Raw genomic sequence first — 12,292 nt, 5'->3', positions numbered from 1 at the left:
TGGCATGCCTCACCATGAAACGGGCGTGCTCGGGTTCAAATCCTAGTAGGGACAAGTTACCTGGTTGAGGTTTCATCCGGGTTTTCCATCAATCCATTAAGAGCAAATGCTGGGTAACTTTCCGCACTGGATCTGGAGTCATTTCGTTATCGTAAATTTTTTTATTTAACGACGCTCACAACTGCCGAGGTTATATCACCGTCGCCGTTGTGCCGGAAATTTTGACCCGCAAAGGTTCTTCTACATGCCAGTAAATCTACTGACATAAGCCTGTCGCATTTAAGCACACTTAAATGTCATCGACCTGGGCCGGGATCGAACCCCCAATCTCGGACACAGAAGGTCAGCACTCTACCGACTGCGTCACCTAGGACGCTGGTCTTTATCATCTTCGTTTCACTCAGACGCTAGATAACCATAGCAATTGATAAAGCGTAGTAAAATAAACCACTAAAAGACCTTCCAGAACATAACAAAAAAAATATATTTGAAATATAGCGTAAAATGTTGTGTTCTAATAGTACACTACTGCAGTAACTTTTCTATTCGCCTCTAACAATGACAACAGACGTTTCATATCGTATAAGTATATTAAGTTATGATAGAATGTATTAGTAAAAATTTAACTGTATCGTTATATCAATATACAGGATGATTCACGAGGATATACCGTCCTTTACGGAGCTTATTTCCGAAGACATTCTAAGCAAAAATTGTCATATAAACATGGGTCCTACTCTCAGTATTTACAGAGTTAAGTTTCGTTATTGGAACGCATTGCTGTGAACGCGTGATCTTGGTCAGCGTGCAGTCAGCAGCCAGCGCGAGCGCTACGGAAATCAAAGATAGCCGTATGCAGTTACGTAGTGTGACGAGTGCCGTTCACAAGCGTGCGGCCAAGTGTACTCAAGCGGACGGCGACATTTTTCGAAACGTGTTGTAAACTCTTCAAGATTGTAAATTAGGATGCAAAAATGAACTGCAAATAATTAAGCCGGTGGAAATGGTGTGATTTGTAATAATTGTTGTGATAAGTGCGTAAGAATAATGTAATTTTCTAGTTAAAAATAGAAAAAGATATCTGTACGAAGCAACTAAGGAGTTCACAGCACATTTTTAGCTTCATAACACTTGCAATTAAAGAAATGATACTTCTGAATGCTTCATTCTCTATTTGTATTATTCTTTTACCTTCAAACTAAAGAAAAAACATATTTCACAAACAACTTTAAATTAGAGTAACTCTGAAAATATTGAGAATAGAAACTATGTTTATATGACATTTTTTGCTCAAAATGTTTTCAGCAATAAGCTCCGTAAAGGACGGTAAAACCTCGAGAATCACCCTGTGTAGTATGAACTGTGTGTTTTGCTACCGAGCAATAACAGTTCAGTATAATAAACCATGTCGAAGAGAGGATGTTTAATCGTAAATTTTATCCATAAATCTAATTAATAAAAAGTGAAGCATCATGGAGAGTCATTTGAATTACTTGTGTTCAAAATGCCTGGGAAACAGACTACTCAAATGCAGGTTTTGTGTAATTTTTATAAATTTTCTTTCTTCCCATACGGTTGGTATTAATAGCTACTTTTTGGATTAAACTTTCCTTAGAGAATCTACCTACATATCTAAGACATTTTAAGAAAAGTTTCTATCTGATGATTTTGAAAAGTTTCCTTTTGAGGTACTTCTGTGCAGTATTATGTAACATTTGAGGGACGTTTCGGTGGCTAAGCTGTTTTTGGTGTGTCCGCAGTGCAGTGGGAGCAGAATCAGGGCCGCTGTGGGGTGTGTGGGGACCCCTGGCACCTAAATGAGCCGCGACCTCATGAGGCCGGTGGCCAATTCGCCAAGGGAATCATCAGCCGCCATTACACTTCCGGTCAGGTAAGCATATAATATTTCAATGATATAATAATTATCGTAATTTCTTGTTAATATCCATCATTGCTACAAAATCATGAACATATCCTCACCAACTCCCTAAGTTTTGTTATAAGAGCCATGTCATTGGACAAAGTACTTGGATGCTCTTCTGGTAGGCCAATGTTCGGTCCCAGACTTGGATGCCTCTCTGATAGCGCAACGTTTGATAGTATGCTTATGCCGAGGAATCGAGTTCAATCCCCGTCTTCAAGTGAATTGATAGTTTTAGTGAACAAGATCGGAGGGTAAGGATTTTTCCCGGTTACTCCCATTTTCCTAACTACAATTTTCAGTCCACCATCACTCTATTTCACAGATAATGTTCCCTTGCCTAAGAGCCTGTAGAGTAAATTCACTCATATGGGGGCGGAGTTTATCTGTGCCGGAGTGTATTGAGGACAACATGAGTTCGAGGCCACAAAGGAATAAGATGCTCGTGGTATAAGGTAGAGTAGAGTTCAGATAGAAATGATCCCTTTCCTGCAAGTGATTGCTAGCTTCGTCCAACCAACACCTCCCCCAGAGCGATCATTGGCCCTAGCCCTCCCACATACCACTTGCGCAGAGGTTTTGTTTCGTTTTTTACTCTACAGATTCCTGGGACGGACCATAGGTCGCTGGTAGCTGGAAAAATGAGGTGATTCATTCTCCCAGCTACCAACGGGCTAACAGGCCATGTAGCAGTCAACCGACCAGGCCTCGTCTTGCACGTCTCCATTGCTTAACGTTCGGGCCTTCCTTCCGACTAGGTAACCAGCAAGGCTACCAACTACCAACCAGGCTCCGTCTTGCACTTACCCTAAATCTGTAAATTCCTGTTTGACAGCACTGATGGAGAGTATTCACAGCTCTGACTGTTTGAGTGCTTCTACATCTGTGACAAGAGCTGGATTTGGCTCAGTTCTAGAGAATGATTCTTGGTAACGAATCCGTCAATTATGTTCCTCTTTCTTGTTTTTCCTAATGATGGAAATATCTTGTATCTCCGAAAAGTTGGATATATAGTTCAGAACTGGATAGGTTTATTTCTGGAAAATAGTGTTTTGTAATACACTCCTAATATAAGTTTTTTCTTTCCTGTTGATGGCGATTCATAGCTTCGAAAACTTGGATATTCCTATAGCTGTGATATTTTTCACGACTGGATTAAAGGTTGTATAATCTTACATCTAACTCACAGTGGGAAGAAAAAAACTCATCTCTTTGAACATCGTATTCCTCCACCACAAATTTCACCTTTCACTGAACGGGATTTGTAATTGTGTCTCTTGCGGTGAAAACTGAAATTCTAGCCTTTCGGGTATCGCTACATCTATGCGTTTATACAGCTTTTATACTCTATCATCTTCGACTGGATTTGGACCTGTGAACCTTACGTCATTGACAACGGCAGTAAAGTAAGCAATCAACCACCAACTGAGATCGTAGAATGCCACAGTGTAATCCGAGGACAGCAGCTCTCTAATTAAACTATTGTTACAGAATAATGCGCTGTAAATAACCGCAGTAATAATAATTGCAGCGAATATGTCGAGAGGAAATGAAACCAGTTCTGGCCTGTTGATGACTTCTACTCATTGTCGTCACTTTGTGAGCAAACAGATCTGAAGATTGGCTTTCAAGTACGCCGCACTCACCCATAAATGTACAATTATGAGTGCGTATTGCTATTATTTATATACTTGCTTACTGTACCATAAAATTTCTGCTAAATTTTTATTGCTTTCAGGGTCTTGAAGTTTATATCGTTTCTTATTACTAAGTGACAGAACCTATCATTGTTATCTTTTTAATAGTTCCGCTTTTAAAGGATTTCACAACCTTGCTCAATTCTTAGCCTATACAAGTTTTTGGGAAGATTAACACACTACAGGTGTCTTCTAAAGGCTAGTGAAAAAACTTTCCATAGAAAAAAACTATAAAATACCGTACACTAAAATATTTAGTATGATTGCATCCGTAAATGTGAAAACATTGCAACATAATGATTTTTCCCCCAAGCTTATTAAATAACTCTTAGTTTTAATTTTTGCGTCTGCTTACTTTTTCACAAAATTCGTATGTTGGATAAATATCATTATAACGTTGATATGGAAGCTAGAAACCATTCTATTAAATACGACTATTTACAATGTTCACGTATACACAAGTTAATGATGTAAAATTGAAGGATTCAGAGCCATAGTGGGCCAAGCGCCATTTTTTAAAAATGGAGAAAGCAAGGGTTAAAGTTAAGTGAATACCATATTTTAATTAAGATTGATATATCATTTAATTTTAATGTGTATAGCCTACTTTATATTACTTGCTATTTGTTTCCATTGAATTATGGTAATAACTTCATTTTAACCCTTGTTTTATACGGTTTTAGTAAATGGCGCTTGACCCACTACGGTTCTGGACCCTTCAATTTAAACTTGGTAGCTCCAAGCTGTTAAGTTTAAGTTACATAAAAAAGTAAACTTGCTCTTTCTGACGTAAATTAAATCTCTAACCAAGAGTGATTCGATAAAATAATATTAAAAATTGAAGCGAAGAATAGCATAAATCTACCAACGTATTTTCTGGAGTGTTCTCAACCCTTTAAAGTACAACGAATCGAGGTACAGTACAATACACAGTGCATACGTACACGTACTATAACGTATCTTACTCTCCTCTGTCAACACTCTGTTTGAACGGCATTTTCTTAACATTCCGTTTATATGCACATTTACACTATTGCACCATATATACCATTGATACTCTAATATTGACACACATATATAATTAAATAATAACCACCTGCGTGGCTCAGGCAGTAGCGCATTTGTCTGCTGATCAGGGGCTACGCTCGGATGTGGGTCCGATTTCCAATTGGGTTGATTACCTGGTTGAGTTTTTTTCCGAGGTTTTCCCCAATCGTAAGGCAAATGCCAGTAATTCATAACGAATCCTCGGCCTCATCTCGCCAAATACTATCTCACTATTAGTAATTCCACCGACGCTACATTACCTAGCATTTTATGCATCGTTGTTAAATAAACGGCTAAAATAATAATAATAATAATAATAATAATAATAAGAAGAAGAAGAAGAAGAAGAAGAAGAAGAAGAATATAGCTTCATTTTTAAAATAATGCGTTCATTACATTCTACGATATTTACACCTCTGTTTGTCTCATGATACAGAATTTAGAATACTACACAATATACAGTCTGATTCGTTTGAGTATGGATAATATTAATTTATTATTATAAATCTATTATGTTAGTAGGAAAAATTTCTTGCTGGTTATATTATGATTAAAAGGTGGGAGTTTTCACATATGACAATCAACAATGCATAATCTGAAAGGACAAATGAAAATCGTAGATAATTAAAATGGCTGCTACAAATCAAGATATATACCTAAATACGATTACATAATGTTGTGGTATCGAACACTTGTAGAAACAGGTTCTGTGTTAAAAAAAAACATGTTACAACGGACATGGGCTGAATTGCATCACCGTTATGAGTTTATGAGTTGTGTAGGGTGCGCAATGGGAGTCATGTTGAGCTCTGAGGAATCTACCATCTTTCAGTGTTGTATGCACAAAGTTTCAACAAATAAAGTTCAGTAGTATATGTTTCACGGTGTTTTTATTTTATCCATACCCAAACGGACCACCCTGTAGTACAAGCGTAAGATAGGCCTATCATAATGTAGGCTTTTTTATTATGTTAATATACAGTAATTATGTTTTATACTAAGCTACATACAAAATTATAAACTTTGAATATCTGAATAGAAACGCAAGCTCTATGAAATGAAATGATGAAATGAAATGATTAGCCTAAAAATGTCCCGTTAAGGACAAATGCCTCCTCCTATATAGGGAGAGCTCTATTTGTCTCACGCGGTGAGCTACTCCGCGTAAGAGTGGAATTGTTCACTTGGTTCACATTCTGCACAGTTTGGTATTGTTCGCTTGTTTCTGTCGCACTGGTTTTAGTCGCTGTTCACTTGTCTTCTTATGTTTTTCCAGTCTTCCCTATGTCTTGCTCTGCTTGACCAATGGCTTCCTACTCGTTCACTGAAGAGGTCGGCCCATCTTCGTCTTGGTCTTCCGGGTGATCTCTTGCCAATGCGGGGATCCCATAGTGTGACTTTCTGCGTCCATCTTCCGTCTCTAAGTCGTGCAACATGGCCTCCCCACTTCCATTTGGTGTTGGTGGCTTGCAGTGCTGGATCTTTAATTGCTGACATCTTTTGTAGCACTTCGTTTGGAATTCTGTCCCTCAGTGATAAGCCTAGTATCCTTGTGGCTCTATCTGAAATACTGTAAACCTATGCTTTTCTTACGTCATATAAATATATTAATATAAATATATTTTTTCATTGTCGGAGGCTTGACTGCGTCATTCATTTAAGCGTTCCCTTCTAGGAGTGACGCACCCTAACTGTAGATCTATTTGCCGCCGTAGCGTTGTCCTTAGTGCACCTTGGGAGGCGATCTACATAGAACCACATGATGATGATTAATGGAGCAATGTTGGAATGCCGATGGAGGAAACGGGAGTACCCACAAAAACCTACCATCAAGCACTGTCTTTGTTCTCCACAAACTCCAGTTGGACCCGCCGGGATTTCAACCGAGTTACCATAGAAAGCAAACGTTCTAGCGTACTCTAGACTAATGGTGCGCTATTACAAAAAATATGCTGTCATGATTTTTTATAATGTTCACATATTGAGGTATTAAACACAGGGATTTAATTTAATCTTCAATGAAGAAATCGTCATAAGTTTTTTCACCTGCAAGGCCAACTTAATAGATATATACTATTTAGGTCCAAGCTCACACTTAAATACATTTATTTTAACATTATTTCCGTTCTCGTTCTCGTTGTCGTTGTCGTTTCCGTACCCGTTTTATTGTGGACCAGCCTTTACTGTTATTTATATTTGTAACATTGCACTTTTTATAGCATCAATATAGATTATCTCATATCGTCACAAATTATGGTTTATAACTATAACATTCGGATATTCTTCTGTTGCAGGAGATAGACGTGGAAGTGGAGTTGACAGCGAACCACTGGGGGCGCTTTGAAATGTTCCTCTGTCCAAATAATAATCCAAGATATGAAGCAACGCAGACTTGCTTCGAAAGGTAAGCTAATTGTATCTTTTCAAATATGCCAAATTCGTGCAGTTAAAAAAATTACATTCTCTGGTTCAGCTGTAGTCCCGGTTGCAGATCATTTATTACGAAAGGGGCTTGAACTTCTTTCCTTTGCGCATTCTATGATAGCCTACTTGTAGTCGAAAGTTGGCGCTGTCACTACGCTCTTTTATATTCTACGGTCCTTACTCCCATTTTCACTAAGCCATCATTTTTAAACAGTCTCTGTAGTTGAATTTTTTAAGTCAGTTAATTAGCTAATGATTCTGTATCAACTCTGCGATTATCTAGTGTAGGTGGAATTGGTCATTGTTGTTTAATGATCCTCTATCAATTCCGAGGATTTGCCATGAGATTACCTGGCATTCGTTTTACAGATTGAGACAACAGCGGAAAAAACGCAACCGTATAACTATCCTAAGTGGGATTCTAACCACCGTATAAGCAGTCTCGGAGTACTAGTTCCTCTCACTAACTACTAGACCACGTACGTAGCTTCATTTGTTGGTGTGCTTATTAAAACACATATTGTTTCCTTATGTTGAGCCAGATCCTACAATGTAGTTCGCGGACCACAAATTGCCTACTTCGTTTATGTAATGACTTCTGACATCACGAAACCGGTAAGAGTATTGAGATATTTGGAATAAAGTTTAAGAATACGTTAGCCGCGTCTGTCGCTCAAGCGCTATAGCATTGGTTTTCCATCCAGGCGACCCGGGTTCGATCCCCGGCCAAGTCGTGGTGGACAAGCCAGGCGTTGCAGAGGACTGTTCTCAGAGTACTCCCGCTTCCGTCTACCATTACATCAACACTTTCCAACTTCCCTTCATTTCAGCTATCATTTGCAATAGCTAAAAGTAGGCTGGGATTATGTCTCGGGGACAGTATGGATTTCCCATACTACAATAGGAAGAGTTTAGGGCTCCTGTTCCTGAGGGCTTATTAGGTCCTCGTCGGGGTATGGGATCTGGCTTTGTCAGGGCTGAGACAGGATCCATACAATCAGGATCAGAATCAGACAGGGGTGGAACCATAAGGAGTGAGTTTTTATTGGCTTGCAAGGTTATTTATCTATGCCCCCACGTTGATTTTGAAAAACTAGTGCACTCGATTTTTAGGTACCCGGCTTTGAAGCCATTAGCCCTGATTAATCAACAGTTCAATTAGGCCCCTATTTATGCTTGTTAACTTGAAGATAACAATTAACTAAAGTTTCTTAAGTGAGCAACTGCAAGAGCCTGGCCGCTCGGCAGGCGAGATTGACGACGAAGGCAAGACCCCAATTTAGAGTTCGAAGAGCAAGCGAACAACGTAAATTTAGAAAAATTCTAACGAAAGTAAAGGGAAATAAAATTTTAAGGGAAGAGAGTAGGTCCGTGGCCAGTTTCTTTTAGGTCTCATCTCAACATTATTTGTCTTAGCGCCCAAGGAAAACTATCGATATACTCACTACCCATCGTTTCATATATCCAATCCAACCATCTACACGTCCACACACATCCATCCATCCATCCATCCACCCATTATATCTATCCACTCACCAATACATCGATCTATCGATCAATTCATCCATTCACTCACTCATTGATCTTTCTAGTCATCGATTCGTTCATCCATTTCTCCACCCATTGATCCACCCATCCATTCACACATCGTTCCATTCATCCACCCATCAACCCAATCATTTACCCATCAATTCATCAATCATTCATCCATCCATTCTCTTATTTATCAATTCATCCATTCTCCATTCAACAAATCAATAACCCATCCATTTCATTATATTTATATTTATGTAAGCCTACATCTATTATCAGGCAGTACATCTCACTTGACGATATGTGCCAGAGGAAGAATGATTGTATTGTTTGTATGCATCTGAAGTCTGGCTAGTGTAATATGTATCCCGCTATGTATGCAATGAAGGAGGGAAGGAACTGGCCACCCTACCCCATTATCTCCTGGCCTAGTTGCCTCATAAGTCGTCCCTTCTTGGTATCACTTGAGGTTCAGACCTGTCTTCGGACAGTTGACTAAACAACAGTTCATGTTGTACCTCTTCGCCTGCATTCCAATCCTTCTCTTCTTAATTAAACCTCTTCTGCCTCGCGTGATGTGTGGCCGATCCTGCGCCATTTATGTTTTTTTTTTTTTTTTTCACTATACTGTTTAGTTAATAGAAAATCGTGCTTGAGGGCTTTTTATCGTAGTTGAACAACTTAAATAAAAACTGAAGCCGAAATTAAACGCTACTAATAGTGTGAAAACATAAATTTATAGTAAATTAGGTATAAATCAATCTGCGATAGCTCTGTGTATAGGATAACACGTGAAAATATGCGTATAATGAATAGGTAGGTACATTATGTCGTTATGCAAACATCTCGATGACAAGATTACAGCCATAACAAATTCCATCCTAATTAAACCTTGACCTTTAGCAATGAGAAAATTTGACCTTGGTTCCGAGATCGATTGGCGACCTTCTATTTCAAGACCAGCATCATAGAAAACAGGTTTCTCATTGCCAAAAGGACCTAACTGCCGCATTAAGGAGAAACTAGTTAAGATACTGCAGCGGTGCTTCAAACCAGAATTGTATGCATCCTAATGGTTTGCAATAACTGTAGTATGTGCTCCTTTTAATTTACTTGTTTATTATGTACAGGCTAACAGCATTCCGGCACCATTTTTGGCACGTTAACGTCTCACAAGCAGGGATGGACAAATTATTAAAAGAATTCGATGTTATGAAGATGACACATAACTTCTCACTCCACATGTTTAAGGCATTTTGCAGGAATTCGATTTTTAATATTCCTTCTTATAGCCTATTTATTTCCAACTGTCACCCACTTAAATGATGTAGTTTATTGTGCACTCAATTCTGGGTATACAATTTCGTTTCACATATTGTGGACAAAACACATTCTACTTGAAGAAAGAGTGATGGAGAGAATTTTTCTCCGTTCCATCACTCTTTCATCATGTGATGACGCAGAATATCTGCATGGAAATATCATATGTACTTCGGTACATCAAAATAAATATGATATGCGTAATAAATCACTTTGTGATTTAAGACGGCGCCCATACCGTCGGATCCCGGCCAATCAGTCACTCATTTGAGTGCACCTCAACACATGTATGGACTTCGGTCCTGCGTTCATAGACATCTATGACGTAGTGCAGAGGGCGGCCACCAGAGGGAACCCAAGAGATGGAGCTTAATCTGAGACGATTCTAAACGGCGTCGGGATTGTACCCGGCGTGGCTTAGTGGGTAAAGCATCAGCACGTAGAGCTGAAAACCCGGGTTCAAATCCCGGCGCCGGAGAGAATTTTTCTCCGTTCCATCACTCTTTCATCATGTGATGACGCAGAATATCTGGAAATATCATATGTACTTCGGTACATCAAAATAAACATTCTACTTGTTCCAGAAAACTAAGATGCTTACTTTACTGATAAATTCTATACTGCAAGTAGATGCATATAAATAATTTTTCACAAATTCACGTGATGTAGCTGTTCGCATATGTTGCAATACTTTCTAATATTAGCTTCAATTTTAAATGGATATAAAAATTGGAACGAATAAAGACGCGTCCATACTGAAGTTCATAAACGCAATTGATCAATAATTAACATTAAAATTCGTTACAATATTTATTAACACTGTTTACGGGTACTTCTTTAAATCACTGTCCCCATGAAAATCAACTGTAAAACAAATTTATAAGATGGATCTAAGAAAGAAGGAAATAGTATTAAAAATGTAATATATTCTTCTCTGCAACACGATAGATAACTGCAAAGAAAACCGAAAAGTGTGACACAGAAAGATTCTGCAAACATGAACAAAATTAAATTTGGGGGGAAAACTTTAGATTGAGCTAACAGACTTTCGTAAACTTCTACGAATTTCATTGAATTTTAATAAATACATATAAACTTTAAATTAATAAATGTATATACACAGTGATTCAAAATTTAAATATTCTGGCAGGTGAGAGGATTGATGATTTGCAACAAGAAATGTAAATATTCTCTTTCTGCATTTTTGCACCTATTTTGCAGTCCGTGGTGTAACGAAACGAGGGCTTGGCTACTACTCGTAATTTGGGTACACTAAAGCTTATTTACAAAATTAACAAAGTGATCGAAGGATATTCCTTTTTTTACTATGATTACTTGATTTCATTAAGTAGATCTTGTTTTTCTACAGCTGAGGTAATACAACTGAAGTTATAATTTTGTAAACAACGATAAAAAAAATCATAGTTCGGAAGCTATACCTGATAGGAACAATTTGTATTTACATTTATTTTAAAATACAAGTCTTCTCACCTCCTAAGATATGTATATAACCATTTGAATCATCTGTTATAAACTAATTGTAAAGCTATTTCAGTTAGAGATTAACTAGCTGCAACTTTGAGTCATCACGTAGGCTATCTGGCGATTCAAAACTTCTCTTAGAAGTCTCTGTTTCACTACTCTTCGTCTAACATTTAAATTCTTGTAAAAGTTGAATGTGGATTTTTTTCTAGTGTGTCTCCTCTTTTGCTTTTGCTTTTTATCTTAAAACAAGATAGTCTTGGTGTTACTCCAGTAATTGAAACATTTTCTGATTTCTCCAGTGCATAATGATAAACAGGTATGCAAAAGCGATAGATTTCTTGTTTTTGTGGGCTGAACTTTCTGAAAATGACACGGCAAAAATAAATAGCTAATGGTAACAGTAATCTATTGATGATTGTCGATATAAAACAGATTACATTTTTACCACACATGCGCAATTGAAAAAATTAATGATCATCGCTAAAGTTAACGAAAACTTTCATTCATAAATGTTGAATAAATTTTACTCATGAACAAGGAAGAAAAGTTAATAAACATCGAAGAATATTCATAAAAAAATGTATCCGCTTTGAAATACCATGAAGAAGCATGAAAGTATGGAGGTAGTGCTTCATACTTCCATGAACTCGGTAGTAGAATGAGGCTGAGTGGATTCCAGAGTCATTCCGGAAGCTTTGGCAATTAGAAAAATTCCTCGCACTGCTTCAGCACTGACAGAATCAGGTTCTAGCCCCAGACGTGTACCTGATAAGACTCAGGTCCCGGAAACAAGACCTTCCTATATCAGCAACGAAAATCCGTACTACCTAGCCTACTTTAGATGATAAATGAAACGAAGATAAGG

General features: G+C 37.9%; 1 protein-coding gene across 1 annotated transcript in view; it reads left to right on the top strand.

Moving 5' to 3' along the window:
- Positions 1–12,292, top strand: part of LOC138715164 (uncharacterized) — a 257,230-nt gene that overhangs the window by 205,215 nt on the left and 39,723 nt on the right. Inside the window, exons 4-5 of the mRNA XM_069847725.1 lie at positions 1,761–1,891; positions 6,960–7,069. Coding sequence (XP_069703826.1) covers positions 1,761–1,891; positions 6,960–7,069 — 241 coding nt within the window. The remainder of the gene's footprint in view (positions 1–1,760; positions 1,892–6,959; positions 7,070–12,292) is intronic.

The sequence above is a fragment of the Periplaneta americana genome, chromosome 15 (genome assembly GCF_040183065.1).
Source record: "Periplaneta americana isolate PAMFEO1 chromosome 15, P.americana_PAMFEO1_priV1, whole genome shotgun sequence".
NCBI classification, from domain to species: domain Eukaryota; kingdom Metazoa; phylum Arthropoda; class Insecta; order Blattodea; family Blattidae; genus Periplaneta; species Periplaneta americana.
The sequence above is the reverse complement of the archived record's forward strand: the minus strand, read 5'-3'. Positions and strand labels throughout refer to the sequence as shown.